Below are 20927 nucleotides of genomic sequence, written 5' to 3'. Positions count from 1 at the left end.
CAACTGTGTGCAGAGCTTGCTTCAAGCCTCCAGAATCCATCGAGGAGGAATGTTTTCTGTTAAGTTTTATCAATGGTTTTTCTGTTTCTATAAGATTGTACGGAATGTCTAATGCCATCGTGTCTGTAATGTTTTTATATGATAAGGGCCAGAGTAATAAGAGGTTCAAAAATTGAATATCAAATAAGACAAATATTTTAGAGGTTGACTTCTGAATGTGTATTATTGGATAAATGAATCAAAGAGAAATTCATCTATCTTCAGAATTAATCAAGCAAGGAAAGACAATATTCACTGAGCATAATGTACCTTAATTTGGTAGATTACCAAACAAAGATCTTGGCTGAACTAGAGAGTTCATGATTAAGACATGCAAGTCACTGCCGGATGAACCAACGTTGATCTGGACAAGCTATATAGAAACTGGATCTTTTCATTGTGTCCAGACATTGAAATCAAGTTTGAAGTTTCTCTTTATTGGTGCCAACAAACTATTCGAAAGTCCTCTGTGAGAACTCTTATTTTTTAGGCAAGAGTCAGAGTGAAGCGGCTACGATAAAAGAAGGGATTCGAGCTTATCATCATTATCATATGCATTCAACTATTCTGAAAGCTACAGCTTGTTCCATTGACACAGCATTAATAGATATTTACCAGATATATACAGCATGTACAACCGTGAGTACTGAACAAGCATTAAAAGATTATTCACGAATTAAGACAAACGATGATACTGTGCACTATCAGCTTGCAACTACGAATTTGAACCAACTTGAAACGTGAGCATTAATTCCTCACAGACAGTTTCGACCAAGCTTGTAATAAATTCAGAATGCCACTCTAGTAGGTGAGATCAGGTTGAAAAGCAAAATATTCGCCAATCCTGTAAAATACACCAGTTGGAAATAAATCTTAAAGAAAAAAGTGATATTTGCCTAGCTAGTAGCAAAAAGATAAAAGTCTGTCATCACAGAGTTTTTGCTTCACATTGATATCTAATCAGACGATTTCATAATTTCCATTCATCACAGCAAGCATATTTAATCTGCGAAAGTCACACAATCTGAAGTGGATATATCTTCACATGATTCCTTGTGTGATAGAAGGGTTTAAGGAATACTTCCTGATTGCATCTAAGGCAAATGTCTACTTTCGTAGAGAAAAATGGTGACAAAAATGGAGATTATGAGAACAATCATGGATCATCCGAGTTATTTAGTCACGTGGCTTACAAGCATTCCTTGATGGAAGTCACTCATTCATGCCAGTACAGTGATGAATAATACTCCAATTAACTTGCCTCTCTAGTTATTGAAACATAGAGAAGTTGATATTTGTTCAATCAGGTAGACTCAACTACTGATGCAGTAGCTTAGCGATACAAATGTGTTTAACCGTAGCTAGTGAAGTGATCCATCCAGCCTACCCCTATATAAGGATCATGATCACAAGCACCCACTTGTGTGAAACTAATGAAATCAGATTTGAATGGTGAATCCAGTGTAAGAATGAACCTATGGAATGCTCCATTAGTGCTTATAACCAATGTCAAATTCTAGTTCTCAGAGATTGCAGTTACGCTCCATATAGCCAATTAAAAAAATAAGTTATGCATTACCATATTCTACAATTTACAAGAAATATGCAAAAATAGACACACGACAGATTTGAAAGAAGGCACATAAACAGATGGCAATATGGTTGGTTCAACTAGCAGGTGGGGCAAAATGGAGAGCACAGAGAGAGAAAAAAAAAACCATGGATCACGACAGGATAAACAAGACTGGAAAGAAAAAATCAGATCACAGAACAATAAGCTAAACGAAAACATAAATAAGGCACTGTCCAATACTGGAATCCTCAATCAAGTAATATCAGAATTTGAGCATCGTGATCACTCTTAATGTCTCTTACATACCTGGTGAAATCACTATCTACTTTAAGGCCTCAATTTGGGATTATATAAGTAGACACGTCTCAAAATCTCCATCCTACCTATCTCCACCACCCTTTTTCCTTCCTCCAACCTTGAGTCTAGTCTCCCTCCCATATGCCTAACCAGGATCAGACTCACCCTCCCAAGTTCCCTCTTTCCACTTGATCATGATAATGTAAATCAAACACATTTTGAAATAAAAAAATGCCAAAATCACTTTTGAAACAGTAGGCATCACCAAACCCCACTTCATTGCAGAATTGTGTTAATTTTTACCACATCTAATTGATGAATTCCCCTCCATTTAAATCAGTGCAGGGACTGCCTTAAAAAAATATGGCCACAAATATAAAATGCCACAACCAGAAGATGCACACATGCAACATCAAGATTTTAATGAGCATATTTAGATCCTCACCCATATGTAATCAAATCCCTCATTTATTCAAATTAATGCCAATACATCTTTTGACTTTATAATTTCATTTCCTTAATAGACAAATTCATGAAAGAGTTAAAGTATAGAAGGATAAGAAGACAGTAGGAGAGAGAAGGATCCCAATTGCAATAGTTATCAATGACATATAGCTAAATCCGACTCTAGTTCGGAACTGCCAGTTCGACAGTTCCTGACAAGTCGACTCTTAACTTTAACCGTCTAAGACAGTTACGATTCACGATTTGGAACTGTCTATTCATGGTTCATCATGGTTCTCCACGGTTCAAGATTATTAATATTTTAAAATTATATTATAAAAATATATATATAAAGAAGGACTTGCACTCATTTAAATTGGCTACGTATCCCCTACGATTTTAAAGGAGTATCCTAAACCTTAGAAGCATCATCATGAGTACTTCCTTGTATCTCAGGTGTCGGAACTTATTCGGGCTTGTCATTGATATATTAAATATCGTGGTCCTCATGCGGATTGACTATTTCCTTACCGTTCCAAGATCGAGATGATGAACTTCCTCCTTCTATTATAATTGGAGAATTGAAGTCAAAAGCAATCCAGATTTCGGAATTAAAACATAAAAATAGAGAAGATGGTGTGAAAATGATGAAATAAGCTCTTTATTTATAGAGTTTGGAGAATAACGAACACTAAATTGTAACTATTGATTAAAAAATTATCAAATAATCTCAACCATTAAAAATAAAATAAAATCCTTTCTCTCAACGATCAAAATTACTTTTACTCTTTCCCTCTAGGATAAACGAATTGTTACAGAGTTGAAAGAAATTATTTACTCTCTTACTTTTCTTGTAAGTATTAAGACTAGCAATATAGTAAAAGAAAACTATTAATTAATTATTAAAAAATTAACTAACACATAAAAGTATCAATAATTGTAGTCTAGTTGGTTATGATATTAGACTTTCATCTAGGAGACTTAGGTTTGAGTCCCAACAACGGAGTTTTTAAAATAAATTTTTACTATAAAAAAACCCCACTGAACCGGCAGTGGTTCAAATGGCTAGTTAACCACCGGTTCGGTTGTTAATAGGATGGAACCATAACCGGACCAAAAGGGTGTCGGGTCAACGGGTACTCGGCCCGTTGACCCAGTTACAGGCTCGGGCCGAGTCTAGTTCTCCAGACCCGGCCCGGGGTTGGGTCTACATACAACAAATGGTGAAGCTACTTGGCTGTTTTAAGAGTCCCAACAATGGAGTTTTTTAAATAAATTTTTACTATAAAAAAACCCCACCGAACCGGTGGTGGTTCAAACCGCTAGTTAACCGCTGGTTCGGTTATTATTAGGTTGGAACCGTAACCGAACCAGAAGGGCGCACGGGTACTCGGCCCGTTGACCCAATTATGGGCTTAGGCCGGGTCTGGTTCTCCAGACCTGGCCCGAGGTCGGGTCTACATACAACAAATGTTGAAGCTACTTGGCTGTTTTAAGATATAATTGCTTTATGATTTTGCAACCAGCAAAGTAATATTCCATAGCATTATTTAGTAACCCATGATTTTCAGTTGTTATAACATAAATTGAGTCTATGCTATTGTACGCTAAAATATCGCAAAATAGCACAGGTAATAATACAGTAAGTTATTTGTTACACCTGTAATCAGGTTTCCAGCTTGCAGTCAATTCCTTTCTACCATCATAGTTGGTGTCCTTCATTAATAGAAAGTGCCAACATTTCATCTAGTACGCTCCTTAACATTGAGGTCTACAGAGCTTAGATCTCATTAGCTATTGGATAGAGTTTCAGGTTATTCATGGCATGCGGAATTGATCTGCTAAGCTAACGAAACATTTTTCCAAAGGGAGGCAAAGCCACAATGGAAAAGAAAAATTTTCAACCCAAGACCTTAGTAACAACTTAAAGTCCCAGCAAAACTTGCACCTTCAAGCTACAGAAACATAAGCATTGTTCTTCAGGAATCAACGTGAAGAGTATACTCACCTTGTTTTAAAAGTTTGCGACCAGTCTCTACATTTCCAGTGACATCTTCAGCAGATAAATCTTCAATTACACTGCAAATCATAGCACTATTCAACTAATGATATGGTGCAAACAAAGCTAATAACTATTTGGCAATGAATTGTCAATATTACATTTCAGTTCCAGATTTAGAGTGAGAGGACTTTGAGCCAAGTTGACCTATTTTTAAGTCATCTACTGAAGGAGGATCATTGGCATCAATACCTATGTCTTCCACCTGCATTATGAACCCAGAGTACAATAGTTTCACCTAAAAAATGAATCAAAAAAGTTCTGGCAGACTTACTTTGGATGTCTCTGCCTTCCATTCAGGAATACTTTCAGTAAGAAGATTGATATATTGTTCCATAGCAGCTTCTGGACTAATATTCCCTAGTTCTTGCCACGAATGCCTAGCACGAAAAATAGCATCCATCATCAGATGATAGAATTTTAAAATATATAAAAAAAACAAGGTATATCTGAACTTCAGTTTCCCATTATTGTACATGTGCTAGAGAAAAAGATGATATAAATAATATTAAAGACAGAGTAATGCATAATGAAACATGCCAAATAGTTGTTCGTAGTGAAATAGAGCTTCTGCATAGATCGAATTAAGAGTAGTGTTTTCCTTGAGAAGGGAACAAAGGTGGCTTTTCAGTGCACTAAATGAATCAACAAAGCACTAGAACTTGCTCAAAGGACACAAATATCCACTATGATCAAACAAATAATTTTCATGCTGCGACATGAACTCTTTCTCCTATATCATCACTTTGACCTTTTGGCCACACCGTTCCAGTACAGACATACAATCTAATCCACAAACTGTCAAGGAATTGAACTTGGTTGTTGATTTCCATCAACAATAAGTAATGGCATTATAAGATGGAGTTCAAACAACTGAAGCTACATGGTTAAGCTGGAATATCTGCACTGGAATTTCACTGGCTAGTTATGCGCCCACGAAGAGGTGGTGATCTTGGTTGGACTATTTTGCTTTATCAGCTTACACTTGAAGTTCCCTTGATTCTATTAATATTGTTTTGGGCAACTACCTTCTCTTGTGCATTTGCCAAGGACAGATGGTGCAGGATTCACCTTCACTCTCCTAATATTTAAACCTCGAATATATGAACTTATGATAGTGCCCTCCATCTGCTCAAACAGAAAGGTGATCTCCAAGATGCATGATCTCTAACTGGCGATGAATTTCATTTGTGCAGGTGGAAGACTCAGGAAAATAATCTCTTTTTCTGGTGGCTAACTCAGCTACCCTGTCTCTCTAAGTGTTTATCATATATCTACAACTGCTGGTGGTGCTAAAAAATAATAATAATAATAAAGATTTAAGCTTAGTACATTGACCACCATATCCACATGCAGTTTCCTAGACAAACAATCCTTGAGGGGAAAAAAATCAATACTTTCGTGCTATGTATAATCTCAGTCAGATAGAGTAATCCTGTCAATGCCTGCTTGCCACAAAGTTCGTAAAAGAGCTCACAAGATCCAAATCGAAAACAAAATTTCATATCAATCAGCAATGCCGCAAAAACAAATCAATATATCTGAGAAGAACCAAACAAGTAGAGTGAGAACAATGAAAAGTATCCCAAAATACCATTTGGTGCGGGCAGACAACATCAAAACCATGGGTTGTGGCTCACGGCATGGTCCCTCGGTCGCAACCTTATGCAGTCCGTACAACTTCATTTGCACCTCATTACTCAGTTTCGACACCGCATCCCCACCAATCTTGCCAGCGACAAACTTGCTCGCGACTCCAAATAATTTCTCTATATCGCTTCTCTCGATCTCTTCCCACTCATCCTCCCCATGAAGCAACGATTCCCAGTTACCCTCGTCAACATCCCACACCTCTTCCTTGTTTCCAATCAGTTCGCCGCCTCGTTCCACGATTTGCTCCACCGGTTGCGCCTCCCCCGGCTCCACTAAATAATCCTCAACTCTTCCAATCCCGACAACCCCGTCACAAAGGTCTTCTTTCTCGCAGTCAAATCCAGCAACCACCCCGCCGTCCTTTTCCAATACAACCGCACCCAATCTTCCCTCTTCGACCTCAGCGGGCTTTGTATCCGTAGAACCGGATTCACCAAGGGCAACGACCGCCGACTTCCCCTCCATCTCCTCCTCCTGGATCGGAATCAAGGCCCTCGGTCGGGGCCCTAAATCCTCCGCCGCCTCCGGCTTGTCGGCGGAGAGATTACCGAAGACGAAGGCGAGGAGGACAGAGATTAGCGCGGCGAGGAGAAGTTCCGCCAAGAACTCCATCATCTCGTCTCCCACTTCTCCACGGCAAAAAGGAGAGATCGGTCGGCGGACGGCGTATCAAAGAGAGAAAGAGAGAAAGAGAGAGGAGGGCGCCAAAAAGGGCGTATTCGCTAATCATTTCTTACACGTGTCCATGACGACCCCTTCTGTCGGCGCTCACGCTAAGATCTGACTTGGCTGGCTCCTCCGTTTCGGAATATCATCTGTATAACTCCAGATCTTTAGAAGTCGCGCTCGGCAAGATCGAACCGATCTCAGCCGTCCACGTCGACCTCCTAGCGCCGCAACCATCGCACAATAAATGCTGGAACAAATAGAGCCCACTGGGCCCACCTTCGGCAGCTCGGAGCCGCTGGCTGCGCGAGCACAGCGGCTAAAGCGTTTTCTGAGAGGACAAAGCAGAGTCTTCAAATTTTGTTTGTTAGTCTTTTTTAAAATATATATTCGATGTCATGTTTGTATCAATGACGATGTTGGTGCGGGGACGAGGACATCAACAAGTCGTAGTCGACTGCGAATTGATTGAGTCGACCAACCAAAGATGCAGTAACCAAATAAATGGTACAGCGGGTTTGCTCTGCTGCACGATAAACTCAGTGTGCGACTCTATGATCTATCACTGTTGTCGTTGGGCCTCGTCGTGCCGTCCGGCCACCACCTCAGACACGATCGATGCACCGATCACCGGCGCTTCGGCCGGCGTCAGATTCTAGGTCATCTAACATAATTTGTCCGAAAAATACTGCCCCCTATTGTGTGCCACTGTCGACGCCGATCGCTACCCGATTCGACCGAATCGACCGGAGATACGGACGCCGGCCCGGACACGATCGACTGCGATTCAGCCGGAATCTAACCCGATCGCTGTCGACAATGGCAACGCACGTTTTCAACGAAATTGCAGATATATTCGACCAAATCACGGTCAGAAATCGACGCATGCGCACTGTCAATCCTGTTTTGCCGAATTCTCATAGATTCCGACCACTATCCGGTCGAAATCCGATGTCGGATGGAGCGCCGACGAGTGGCGTGTCGATTGCGCCCGAGGCGGCGGCGGCGGCACGTGATGGTGAATCGCAGGTGTTATGCACGGATGGTCGAATTCCTGGATCGCGCAACATATCATTCTTCTATAGTACAGTTAGCAAATATATAACCAACGCTCTTTCAACTAAATCTAGGTTACGAACAGAAAATCTCCTGTGCATAAGAATGCATAGAATGAACCTCAAATTATGTATGTACAAGCATCAAACTTTAGAAGAGAGTTGCAGAGTTGGAAATGCAGCTCTTTTGCCAACCTATCAGAAGAGAGTTCAATGGTATCCTCTGCTACTACCCCTTGCTTGGTAAAGCTCCAATCGAACCTTTGCTTCGGGTAGCAAATGATCAAGTGTTGGATCCTGAACCATGTAGTTTTGCTTGGAAGACCACTCGAGCACCGTCAGCACCTCAGCCTGCGCCAACGCCTCGCTATCAGGAACATGGAGGGCGATGTAGCACAACAGTATCAGTGCTGCAATCTGGACCAAATGCTCGCCGAAGTAAACGAGCTGCACTAGGTATTTGGTGCCTCCCGCCTTGATGATCGCCTTGGAATGGTCGAGGTGAAGGTAGTTGTCCGAACAAGCAAATTTAGTCAAGGCGATGGCAGCCTCTTTTGCAACGATAGACTCTGTCTCGTCGAGTAACTTCACCAATGGTGCTATGATCCTGGTTTCGGTGGCCCGAAAGGTCCTCGACAAGCACCCCAAAGCGACAATGCAGGGCACGAGGAGGTCATCGTCGGCTTTGTGCACTATCCTGAGGAGTTGGTCGACCACGGCACGGGCTGCAGGTGAACTTGGCTTGAAGGCGGATCGTCGTAGGTCGGAATCCTGCTCAGCAACACGACAAATCTCCATCAAGGCCATAGCGGAATTGTACTGTACCTCGTCAGTGCTTTTCTCGATGAGAACTGAAAAGCAGAGGAGAGCTCTGGATTCGGTGACGCTTTTGCAGACGGAGGGATTGCCCTTGCAGAGCTGCCACAGGGCCTTGGCGGCCATGGCCTTCATGTAGGCCTTAGTGGCGGGGTCCTCAAACTCGCGTCCCTTGATGCTGGCGCCGGCCAAGGAGACAGGGTGGTGTTTGCCGTTACCGCCGGCTGGGAGGTTGTGGGTGTTGGAATTGGTGGGGGGCTTGCTGGTTTTGGATGTCATGGTGGATTGGATAACGGAATGCATCTGGTTTTTGTTGGCGCTCTGCAGTTGGGAGGCGGTGGGATGCTGGACGACTGGTTGGTCAGATGTGTCGGGAACGGCGGCGATGGGGTCGCTGGAGGCCGCGGTGGAAGTGGTGCTATTAGCCATGACGACGGAGTGGATGGACATCCCCTTGGAGGGGATGGTGTACTTGCTGTGCTCCTGCACGGTCTCGAAGGCCAGGTGACCTACGAGAAGGCGGACGACGTTGTTCTGCGCGAAGACATCCTGGCACTTGGGGTGGCTGGCGGCGAGCTCCGACACGGACCAAGCGACCATGGCCTGGACCTTCATAGGGCCCTCCTTGAGGACTTTTGCGAAAGTAGAGCATACGCCAGCGAGGACCATCGCCTCGACGCTGTCGGGGTAGCGGGCGAGGAGGCCGATGGCGTGGGCGGCGCTCTCCTGGCCCTCGAGGCGGCCTTCCTTGATGAGACGGAGGAGGGGAGCGACGCCGTCCTCCTCAATGATAAGCTTGCCGTAGCGTTCGTTGTCGCGGGCGAGGGAGACGAGGCTGGCGGCGGCGTCAGCACGAGAATCCAGATCGCCGGTGAGGAGAGTGGCGATCTGCTCCCAGATCAGGAAAAGAATAGGCTCGTTCTGGGCGATGGGGGGAAGGCCGAGATGGATGTCGTCGTCGGAGCCAACGGCAGAGGAAGATACGCGGATGAGCCAGGAGACGTCGCCGACGGAGTTGTCGAGCTGCGTGGACATCTTCTTGAAAGCGGCGGCGGGGATGATGGTGAAAATGCGGCGGATAAAGCCATGGGCGCGGCACTTGAGGACGAGAGCAAGCGCCTTGTCGAGCACCTGTTCGGTGTCGTTCATGATGCGGCGGGCCGGCCGCTCGTAGAGCTCCGACCGCGCCGCCTGCCGGAGCATCCCCGCCAACCGCTCCGTCTTTGCCTTCAGCTCCATGCACTCCTGCCGGAACGAGTGCGCGTCGTCCGCCCACTTGGTCACCTGGTCCGCCAACTGGATTGGCCTCGCCAGTATCTGCTTTACTCCGCCATCGCCCATCATCTTGTCGGCCTCTTCTTCTCCGACTCCCAGAGGAAAAGGATTTCGATAATGATTTTACCAACAAGAAGGGAACTTTCAACCCTAAATTCTCAAATCCTTCCTGAATAATGGCGATGGCGAAGCAATGGAAGGTCAATCTCTTCTTCTGCAAAAACAAAGAGGGAAAAAAAAGGAAATCGACTAAAAGATTGAACTTTTTCCAGTAAAATGCCCCCAAATTCTCGCTGTTTATCGTCCTGGAAATCGGGGTCGGCGAAATGTAGTTCTATCTTCTTCTTCTGCAACTCCTACTCATCAAAATCATCCAAAAGGGGATCCTTCACTGCCCATGTCGTTCGACTTCTTGCGGCTTCCATACCTGGAGATGGAAAGGGGGAATAGGAGAGGAGAGAGACCGTCGTCGTCTTTCTTCTCTGATCCTTCTTCCTCTTCCTCCTAGTCTGCCTGCCGTTCTTTGCAAGGGGGTTTAATGCGACAATTGCTCCACATCGTTCCTATTCTGTCTGATATCTGCAATCCAACGCATGATGTTTCTAACTATTATTATTAGCAGATGGTCAATTTGCTTCCATTTCATTCCCAAATTATCGGAAATAATATTTCATTCCCAAATTTAACAGTTTTGGAATAATTTAGAACAACGGCAGCCTTGGAGACTATTTCATTCCCAAAACGCGATCCTTCCATCGATCAAGCAACTGTAAAACGAAATGAAGACGACGGAATATCAATCCATTGATTTTTCATTTTCCGAACATCATTCGAAGACTCAACAGACATGAAGCAGAAGACAGAAGGAAGAAACCAGATCCGGAAGTGAATGAGATCGCCGGATTCATCCCTTGTCACGGATCGTCACCAACACATCCCACAACGAAAACGAAATCGAACGTTATTACTAATTGCGGCAGAGGGGATCAAGTTCATCTACGAGAGCTGGCCGCAGTCGGCGATGACGACGGGCTTCTTGGTGGCACCGCTCTGGGATCCGACCGCCTCGATCCCCTTCACCACGTCCAGCCCCTCAACGACATGGCCGAAGACCACGTGCTTACCGTCGAGCCACGAAGTCTTTTCGGTGCAGATGAAGAACTGCGAACCGTTGGTGTTCTTCCCGGCGTTAGCCATGGAGAGCACACCGGGGCCGGTGTGCTTCTTCACGAAGTTCTCGTCGGCGAACTTCTCGCCGTAGATGGACTCGCCGCCGGTGCCGTTGCCGCGAGTGAAGTCGCCGCCTTGGCACATGAATCCAGGGATCACCCGGTGGAAGCTCGAGCCCTTGTAGTGTAGCTGCTTCCCAGACCGCCCCACCCCTTTCTCGCCGGTGCAGAGCGCTCGGAAGTTCTCCGCCGTCTTCGGCACCACGTCGGAAAACAGCTCCATCACGATCCTTCCCGCCCGAACGCCGCCGACGGTCATGTCGAAGAACACGCGAGGGTTCGCCATCGTCGTCTCGAAAAATAAGGCGCTGATCGGTTCTCGCTTTGATTTTTCAGATGATTAGGGCTCCTCTTTTATAAAGGCGGCTAGGGCGACGATTGACGGAGATAACCATTGGAAAAGATCTGGTCCGTTGACGTTATACGCGTGTCAATATCTAAGCATCGTAGGGTTTGGGAGGATTCACGAAGCACATGATTATCACGTGATTGGGCGACGATTAATATACACCATATCAATTAAATAAATAAATTTAAATATATATAAAATAATATTCACTAATCATATTCATTATAAAATCAATTTTAACAAATTATAAAATATTTACTTTTAATTAGATAAAGAAAAAATTACTTTATATTGTAGCTACTTTTGACCATAACTACATAATATTAAAACAAAAGTATTTTGAGAATAAAAAATAAAATGAAACGCAGTTGATATTTTATAAAACTAGGAGCTCAGACTCTGAAAAGAGGTCCACAGAAAACGACGATGCCCATGAGGATTTTTTTTCTCATAAAACTATTTTTTCACTACCAGATCAAACGACGGAAGATCTACCAATAGACTGCTTTTTCTCCCATCATCGAATGGTTTACACGATATTCAAAGATCGAACAGACATGAACCAGAAGATAAACTGAAGAAACGAGATCCGGAAGTGGATGAGATCTCCGACCACCGCCGTGATCCCTGCCTTATTGCGGATCATCACCAGCACGACGAAAACGGAAGAGTACGATACTACTAGTTGTGGTAGAGAGCGAAGATAGAAGGGCGGACGGCGATGCCGTTCATCTATCAGAGCTGACCGCAGTCGGCGATGACGACGGGCTTCTTGGTGGTGCCGCTCTGGGAACCGACCGCCTCAATCGCCTTCACCACGTCCAGCCCCTCAACGACATGGCCGAAGACCACGTGCTTGCCGTCGAGCCACGAAGTCTTTTCAGTGCAGATGAAGAACTGCGAACCGTTGGTGTTCTTCCCGGCGTTGGCCATGGAGAGCACGCCGGGGCCGGTGTGCTTCTTCACGAAGTTCTCGTCGGCGAACTTCTCGCCGTAGATGGACTCGCCGCCGGTGCCGTTGCCGGCGGTGAAGTCGCCGCCTTGGCACATGAACCCGGGGATCACGCGGTGGAATTTCGAACCCTTGTAGTGGAGCGGCTTCCCAGACCGCCCCACCCCTTTCTCGCCGGTGCACAGCGCACGGAAGTTCTCCGCCGTCTTCGGCACCACGTCCGCATACAGCTCGATCACGATCCGCCCTGCCGAAGCTCCGCCGACGGACATGTCAAAGAACACACGAGGATTAGCCATCGTCGCCTCGGGGAGCAGATGCCAAAACCGTCGCTGTAAGATCGGTTCTCGCTTGGACAATTTGGGAAATTAGGGTTAGTACATTATAAAGACCGCGAGGGCGACGACTCGGAGGTGATATTCTTTTGAAAGGATCCAGTCCGTCAAAGATAGACGCGTGTCGAAATCGCAGAAAGGGTGGGGTTTCGGAGGACCACAGTAGTTAGCCTAACTCCGCCGCAGGGTTAAGAGCTGGTGGGAATGGATCATGCATGCACCTGCCTTTGACACAGGATTCGCGCACGCACATGATTGTCACGTGAATGGTGGGGGCGAGCATAATCAGACAGGCATAGAATAAAACAAAAATAGGAGATGCCCAGAAGGCTTTAAAAATTAAAAAATCCAAGACGAGCGCACAAACACAGAAGAAATTAGTACATAGATAAATAAATTTTTTTTTCTATAATAAAATAAAATCCATCATTTTAACAACTTGCCTTTCACGATCATCTATGAAAAGATAAATAAAAAATTATCTGTAAATAAAAAAATAAATCAAAAAATAAATATAAATTAATTACGACGGAGATCAACTTTGTGATTCAAATTCTTATCCCTTCTAATTCTGTTATGTCATAACTAACTCAATTATGTGCCAAAATAAATAAAATCTTGAAAGATATTTCTGTGAACTTGGAAATCAATCAAGCCTGGAAGATCTAATAATTATGAAGAATAACTAATCAACTAAGAACCAAAGAATGCCAAAAAAAAAAAAAAAACAACAACAACAACGATGAACAAGCCTACGCGGGAAAACTACATCAAGAAGGACGAGGCAAAGCGATCAAACCCTAATCGCCATGGCGGACGGAATGAAAGAGGAAGTAGGGAACAAAATTATTCAAGAGAATTGGAACAAAATTATTTGCAATTTTCTGTTATAACAATTTAGTTGGAAGCCAAATAACCAGAGTATTTACCAAATATATGAAATTTAACTAGTTAGACCATCACCACAGCGTGCTGCTGCCATGCCAGTCCAGTCCAGTCGCCCGAACTGAGTCTTCTCTTGCAACGTTTTGCCGACTCCAATCAGGGAAACGAATACAATGTAGATGTTGCACAAATGTAACTAAATTGCAGTGCCAGGTATAGGACACAGAGCTCTTCGTTCCCATAAAGCTATGCTTTGCAAAGGACAACTAAGGTATCAATCATCACATTAGACCGAATTTGCTGAGTATGCTTAATCCAGAATATAACCATAAGCATTTATGGCACCGAAAACTCTTAACGGTTTCGATAAGCATTATGGTCTTTTTTTCTGGAGTCCGTCGACTGCAGCAACACTAGCCTGTTCATTCAAATCTTCTGCCATGCGACGGTGTAAATCCTCAGCTACTCAAAGCAAGGTTCCCAGTTGTTGTTAGTTCTTGTGAGGCTTTCCGTTTGCGGATGATGAGGAGGCATTAGCAATGAGTTGCCGATGTTGGCGAACCAAAATTGGGTGATAGGATCCGCCTTGCATCTGTACAGAAAGGGGGGGAGAGAGAATTGAAGTCGGAGCACTTTGGACAAGAGAAGCAGAAGAGTCATGTAGCCGCTCATTCTGTGGCACTCCGATACCTGCAGGAGGGCAGTAGTTAGCATAATGAGCTTGCCAGAGCTGTTGCTGCTGGTATTGTTGTTGTAGCTGTATATTGCTGATGGTGTTGTCCATTTGGGGTCTATAGAGTTGATTTCCGATAAAATGCGGTACTTGTAGTTGCACCTAGATACCAAAAAAATAGCAGTTAAGTTTGAGAATCTTCATCCCCGAATTCCCAATTATGTAATTAAGTAGCCTGAAAAGTTTATCAACTAATGATCCAGTAAAAAAGGAGGACATGAATGCAAAATCACTTAATAGACGATGATCCTTTTTTACCTGTTGAGCCGGTACAGGTACTAGCTTTTCTGAGTAAGGTAGAGGATAGGGAAAATTAGGGAAAGGAAATGGCACGAGGGAATGATGTGGAACTTGGGTATGCAAATAGGGAGAATGAAGCTGTGCGGCAGACTTTGCTCCATCGGCAGGACTTACAGTATCACCACCAGCTGACAATGAGAGAAAGTCATAGGCCTGAAAAACAAAGCTGAAATCTATTAGGTAGTACATCTTAAATAAGAACAACCATAGTCAGAAATTACCTGTTTTTGCTTGGCATCTAGTAGGCCAGAATATTGGTGGGTTTGCATCAATCTATTATTACATAAAATTCCGTTTCTTTCTTCGTGCTTATTCCTCTCCAGTATGGAAATAGAAGCAGAAACCCTGCCACTCAATCCACTTTGTGACCCAACTCTCACATTGCTTGCTGGTCCACATGATTTTGTATCCTCCCTCTGCTTAGATTCATCACAAGTCATCAAAAGTTTCCGCTGCCTCTCCTTATCCTGATAGCTTTTGATATTATGTCCTATGAATACATGAATGGCACACTTCTTCCACGTCGACATTGCAGTAAGAGGAACCTGCAGCAAGAGAACATATCTACATAAAAATTCAAGACTGGGGACTAATGAAAAGAAAGAATCGCAGAAATGAATAGTATTTCAGAAGTGGCAAGATTAGACAATCCAAATAAACATTTGCTTGGACCAAAGTAAGAAAACTACAAAAATTAAGCCTTCAAAAAAATGACAATACATAGAAAAGATAGTCTAGCTTCTCCTGAAAAAAAAAAAAAGAATGAAAAAAAAACCAAAGAAAGCCAGACAAACAAGCAAACTACATATCTATTCAGTATAACTTTCAAAAGTTTAAACAATTGCAAGGTGTCAGTTAAACCAGTATAAGCCATTGAAAAAAAAAGTTTAGCCATCAAACGGATAAGTTCAAACTAAGTAATGGTGGTTTAACATACAAGGGAGTCTATAGAAAATTTTCTTACACATGCATTTATTACTTTCTCAGTTGGAAGTTCAGTTACTCTAGAAGAAAGTCCAGTGATACCACTCACAGGACCAGGCCAGACAGTAGAATTGCTTGATTGCTGGATACTTGATGGAGTTCCTGTAAAGTGCATTAGGAAGTTATTATCAACTGTATAATAGATCAAACTAATTAAAACTTAAAAACATTCTCAATTATTTGTATTATAATGTTATTGGGAATCAATTCACTACCTACATCAGGCGCCCACTTTACAATACTTCCATTGTCACACTCAACTTGCTGAACTTCATTTCTCAGCGTAGTTGATTTGATACATCCATTCTAACCGTAATTAAGACAAATTAGTGCATTTCACAATGAAAAAACATTTTAACTCGGAGAATAAATATTACTTGTTGCACTTCATATTTGCACGAAGAGTGGGTTTCAGTAGCATCAGCTTGACCCGGTTGTATTACTCTATCCCTAAAATTTTTTTAAAAAATGTGAATTAAATGTTATGTGTTGTCCCAAACATTATGGAAAAGAACATAGCACAGATGGAAAAATCAACCTATCCTCAGTACAGCAACGAAGTAGGACTCCTGGATGGCTGGAAATTTTCATAAATGCTGTGGAAGGAGTATTTTCTGGGGGTTCATTTTCAGTCAAAATTAGTTCAGGAGTTATATTCAAATCAGAATCAACAGTTTCTCTTTGGCAAACTTCCATGGACTGCTCAGGAGCATGCACTTCATTTTTTGCATCTTCTAATGGTCTCTCCATGCAAGAAGAGGTATTTTCATTGGGCAGGGATTGATGCAAAAGATTTTTATCCACTTTCAAACCTGTTCAATCAGATACGATGCAAAAAAATTTCCAAGAGAGAAAATATATATATACAAAAATTGAAAATTCACCTTTTGGACAATTAGCCAAGTAAACCTGGTGCCTATCCAGTGCTTTACTGTCTTCCTTGTCTGCAATTTGCTCACCTATCGGTAGCATTCTGGATAGTTCACATAAAGCCTCAATAACAAGCTCTTCATCCTTTGTAAATGCTTCAAGCTGCTACAGAAAAGAGAAAAAGAGGATGAGATATACTGCTAATTATAAGTTTAAAAGTTTTAAACAAAAAAATTCTACCACTATAAACTGACCCCATTCTGCTTGCCTTTCCTTCCGCCACTGCTTGGTAACCCCTGAAGTATATTAGAAGTTCGATAGTGTTTCTTCTTAGCATTTGGTATTGTGAGAGATAAGGGACCTCTGCTGCGTTTATTTATAGCTGAAGCAAAAAAGATGACAAACAAGTGTAAATTAACCTGAAATAATATAAGCAAAACATTCATGCATAAAAACACAAGCTATATAACCATGTCATGTTTGGTACTATTTCACAAAAGGAAAGGCAACATAAAGGTTCTGAGAAACTAAAAAACTTCAAATGGCAATAGAAGTTGTCTGAAAAATGATTTCTATATGATTCTTAGGTTAATAACCAGAGATAAGCATTAGAAGTGACAAACAAACAAAAATTAGAAAATGTTGCTAATCAAGCCCAAACTTTCAAGTATTCTGGTTCCACAACACTTGCAAAGCATGTGGACAATTTCACAATGAGTTTGGACTGCACTGGAATACAATGTAAAATGGCCTCCATGTTGATTATGAAGAGTATGATCATGAAAATTTGACTGAAACCAAAATTTAGTGCTACCATCTGCAGCAAGATAGCATCTCCACAACATCTCTCACAAAGGGGGCTCTCTTGATACATCATTTACTTTCATAGTGTCAATATAAAACCCGCTGATACACTTTTATATATATGGTTCTCTATATCAAGCGGCCTTGAGCAATTAGCATACCTGTACTGGAACAAATTAATTATCAACCTATGGTACCTTCTAAATATATCTATGTTTTATTTACTTGGTGATCTAGCAATGAAATTGTTTTTAGCTGCGCAAATCGAGCTGTCTTATTCGGTTTCTATTATTTAACCATTGATTTTTTTTCTATGGATAGGATTGGAATTAGAGTCAGTCAGGCTTATCATTACTTTTCTTTGTTTTTTTGTTCCTTAACTTCAGACATATCTGCCCATCTTTTTCTACCGTTTCATGCGTCTGGAATCATTTTTTTTATATGATCGTGTGATCCAAAAAAGGCATAATTTCAACATATTACCTAAAGATAACTGTTTTGCACGCTTTTCTTCTTCCAACAACAATACAAAAAAAGTAAGTTCATACCCGATCTCAGTTTCCTTGGCACAAGTGCAGGATCAACAGCATCACTCTCCTCAGCAACCTTTTGAGTTAAAACAATCAGCTAAATAAACACAACTTAAATCAGCGCAAAAGACAAAAAGGAACAAACCTTTCCACGCAGCCTTTCTTTCCGTCTACTAGGTAGACTAGCGATAGAAATGGTATTAAGCATTGGTTGGAAAGAACCTAGACCCTCTGCTTCAGACTCGCTGCTGCCTGTGTTGCCAGAGGCATCTTTATTGCTTGATTTCCACCTGGAAGCCCTGACCATTTCCTTCTTCCGCCTATCCATAGGCACATTACCATCCACTCCATCTCCCAAACTGCAATCACCGTAATCATTTGAAACTGCAAATATGAAACAAACCTTCAATAAATTAGGCATAAAAGACACCCATCATACGAATGAAGGACGATAAGAGCATGGAAGAGGACAAAGAGAAAACCATCTAGCACACACCATTATCCCACAGCGGTGAACACCAGACAAAACAGTTCCTAGTTTTTAATTTATTTAAATAACAACAGCTAGGTCCCTCCCCGAGTAAATTTGATGAGGGACCGAGGGCAATACAGGGAACTCAAAAGGGAAAGCGTACAAGGTACCGGTTGGAGAGGAAGAGCCCATTGGCTGCTGTCGCGTTGCGGGCGAGGACCGATGAGCGATGCTTCTTCCACGCATCAAACCTCGCGATCCCTCCCTGTCCTTTGATTCATCCATGATCAGACGGCTGGATCTTCTTCGCTCAAACCTCCTCTCGCCACTATGGATGACCAAAGCCTAAGCGAAGAGATTTTTAGCATCCTTGTATAAATTCTTTATCATATCCACTGTAGATATGCCTTCAAGAAACTAGATAGTCATACTTAAGACAGAGAGAGAAACCTAGTAGGGTGAATAAAAGCAGAATATTTGGCTGTCAAAAGCTACTTCTTTTTCTTATTTTTGAACGAAAAGAGAGGTTTTTATTTGAGATTAAACGCAGAGTTAGAATTTGGTGAGCAAACCAAAACCTGGAACGTGTAATATGCTAGTATAAGCGAAAAATTAGGAAACAAAGACAGAAGGAAAGGGGAAAGGAGAAGGGAGATGGAGACAAAGAAACAAAGATAAGCAACAAAGAGTCGGGGATATAAAAAGCAAGGGGAAAAAAAAAGGAAACGAGAGCTTCATCCTGTGAACCCAGAGGAATCGGGTTCCCAAATAAAGCACCGAATAAAAAGAGGAAAGGAGGAAGTTTTGCCTCGGACATTTATGGGATCATTCAAAAAAAAATACGAAGCAGGAAGACGAACACGATGAACAAAAAAACAAACAACAAACAACCACCCAACTCCGACCTAAACCTCGATCATAGTCCCCATAGAATGAAGTCCTACTTAGCCGTACAACTAGGTCAGAAAAAAAAAAAGCCGACAGATCCGAAGAAGTCCTTCGCAAAGTTCCTAACCACGTTCTCCTCAAGATTACTCAAACCAAATCAACTCCATTTCCCAAGAAACAAACAATGAAAAAGAAGACAAATGGTTGTTAGAAAGAACGAGTAAACCTCCACACGACTATCGAGACCCATTCGTCAAGATTCAACGTATCCATTTTCCACGCAGAAAAACTCGGACAAACAAAGGGGTAAAACGCAAGAAAACTGAGAGCAGAAAAGTACCAAAGACGCTCTCTCGAATCCAACGCCGACCCCAAGAAACGAAGATTCTCGCTCGATTTCTCGATTCCGGTCCTCAATCCGATTCCATCGAAGCTAGAAACCCGCCGAGAAGCGATGCGAAGGGACAGACAGATCGAACCTTTTCCTCCCTCTTCACCAACAAAAACAGAGGCCGGATGCTTCTCCAACGGCCCCTCCTTGCCTTGTCTCTCTCTCGCTCGCTCGCTCTCGCTCCACTTTATCCCCGTTTCCTAATCCCCCCTTCCTCTCACATCATCATCATCATCCGGGCTTTAAAACGAGCACGCACCTCACCATCACTGATCCGACGGACCAGGCCCGTCGGCCGCCATCCGACCGCCAACATCGGAATCCCACCTGTCTATCCACGTAGGACCTGATCTGCAGTCCTCCTCGCGACACGCGCTACGCTTTTTTGTTTGCGTTACGTTTCGAATTCGGAGGGATCGCTGCCGTCCACGTCAGCCGAAGTCCTGTAAATCTCCGCTCTGTTTCCGACAAAATGCGGGGCCCAGGAGAGTCTTATGGGGGTAGACGCCGTCGCAATCGGTAGCCACGTGGCCGAGAGCTAATGGCTGTAGTGTTCGGGACCGGACGGGGAGGCAAAAATCGCCGAGTCGTGGAAGTGACAAGCGAACGACACGTGTTCGATTACATGATCATTTATACTTTAAAAAGCACATTAAAACTGAACTAAAACACCTCTATTTCGATCGGATGTCTCCCATGCAAGATATTTTTAGAGAAATTTATATAATAAATTAAATGGAAAAAATAAATAAATAAGTATCATTTGATATTGCACAACCCTTAAAATTTTGGGGAAATAAATTAAAGGGCGATTCTTAATTTTTAAGTTGTTAAAAGGGAATTTGTTTTGAAAAATATTCTTATTTCAACTTTTTTATATAATAATTTTAATCAAAACTATTAAATTTTAGTAGTTATCAAAAATAATTTTGACTAAAATTACATAAGAGTATTTTAAATTTGTTATAACAGTTATGATTAAAAGTTGACATCGAAACATTTTTAAAATAAAAAATAAAATATAAGTATCATTTTAATTTTTTTTTAATAAGTTGCCCTGATAACAAAAATAAGGAGCATTCTTTTCATTTTTGCCCTATTTTTCCCATTTTGAAATTAATTTGAAAATCTAATTTCCAAATATATTCTTAAATACTTAACAAATAAATGATATCACAAATTTACAGACCTAAAACAAGTCTTCTTTAAGTATGTCAAAGTATCAATTCCATTTAGATAATTTAGACCTTGCACGAAAACCATTCGAGTCAAACCTTGATATTAAGACTTGATTCTTGAAGGTAATACAAGCTGGCAATGTAGTAAAA

The 20927-nt window shown here is 42.4% G+C and overlaps 5 protein-coding genes across 7 annotated transcripts; all 5 read right to left on the bottom strand.

Annotated features, from left to right (window-relative positions):
• Nucleotides 1-568: 568 nt before the first annotated feature.
• On the bottom strand, nucleotides 569-6748 carry LOC141843236 (uncharacterized). The gene is made up of 5 exons (XM_074731284.1): nucleotides 6007-6748; nucleotides 4687-4792; nucleotides 4514-4617; nucleotides 4362-4432; nucleotides 569-883 (listed from the first exon to the last, which is right to left on the bottom strand). The coding sequence occupies exons 1-5, from the start codon at nucleotides 6678-6680 to the stop codon at nucleotides 828-830; spliced, it is 1011 nt and encodes a 336-aa protein (XP_074587385.1). The 5' UTR covers nucleotides 6681-6748; the 3' UTR covers nucleotides 569-827.
• A 1189-nt stretch (nucleotides 6749-7937) lies between these two features.
• On the bottom strand, nucleotides 7938-10476 carry LOC141842919 (uncharacterized). Its single transcript, XM_074730906.1, has one exon. The coding sequence runs from the start codon at nucleotides 9944-9946 to the stop codon at nucleotides 7997-7999; it is 1950 nt and encodes a 649-aa protein (XP_074587007.1). The 5' UTR covers nucleotides 9947-10476; the 3' UTR covers nucleotides 7938-7996.
• A 181-nt stretch (nucleotides 10477-10657) lies between these two features.
• Nucleotides 10658-11439, bottom strand: LOC141842920 (peptidyl-prolyl cis-trans isomerase 2-like). Its single transcript, XM_074730907.1, has one exon. The coding sequence runs from the start codon at nucleotides 11390-11392 to the stop codon at nucleotides 10874-10876; it is 519 nt and encodes a 172-aa protein (XP_074587008.1). The 5' UTR covers nucleotides 11393-11439; the 3' UTR covers nucleotides 10658-10873.
• A 506-nt stretch (nucleotides 11440-11945) lies between these two features.
• LOC141843655 (peptidyl-prolyl cis-trans isomerase 1) lies at nucleotides 11946-12776 on the bottom strand. Its single transcript, XM_074731712.1, has one exon. The coding sequence runs from the start codon at nucleotides 12704-12706 to the stop codon at nucleotides 12191-12193; it is 516 nt and encodes a 171-aa protein (XP_074587813.1). The 5' UTR covers nucleotides 12707-12776; the 3' UTR covers nucleotides 11946-12190.
• An 854-nt stretch (nucleotides 12777-13630) lies between these two features.
• Nucleotides 13631-19763, bottom strand: LOC141843650 (uncharacterized). Of its 3 annotated transcripts, XM_074731707.1 has the most exons (14): nucleotides 19549-19763; nucleotides 18491-18665; nucleotides 17994-18232; nucleotides 17867-17924; nucleotides 16769-16896; nucleotides 16529-16679; nucleotides 16183-16456; nucleotides 16022-16094; nucleotides 15860-15950; nucleotides 15625-15746; nucleotides 14882-15205; nucleotides 14619-14813; nucleotides 14318-14462; nucleotides 13631-14219 (listed from the first exon to the last, which is right to left on the bottom strand). In XM_074731707.1, the coding sequence occupies exons 2-14, from the start codon at nucleotides 18603-18605 to the stop codon at nucleotides 14161-14163; spliced, it is 1974 nt and encodes a 657-aa protein (XP_074587808.1). In that variant the 5' UTR covers nucleotides 18606-18665; nucleotides 19549-19763; the 3' UTR covers nucleotides 13631-14160. The 3 variants fall into 3 exon arrangements, with proteins under 3 accessions (XP_074587808.1, XP_074587805.1, XP_074587806.1); XM_074731704.1 differs by having other exon boundaries at nucleotides 13631-14462; XM_074731705.1 differs by having other exon boundaries at nucleotides 13631-14462; nucleotides 15640-15746.
• Nucleotides 19764-20927: the final 1164 nt, after the last annotated feature.

Source organism: Curcuma longa, chromosome 12 (genome assembly GCF_044706935.1).
Source record: "Curcuma longa cultivar G26 ecotype Majalengka, Jawa Barat chromosome 12, ITB_CL_G26_1.1, whole genome shotgun sequence".
Taxonomy (NCBI): Eukaryota; Viridiplantae; Streptophyta; class Magnoliopsida; order Zingiberales; family Zingiberaceae; genus Curcuma; species Curcuma longa.
Note: the sequence above shows the minus strand (reverse complement) of the source record. Positions and strands in the feature narration are given on the sequence as shown.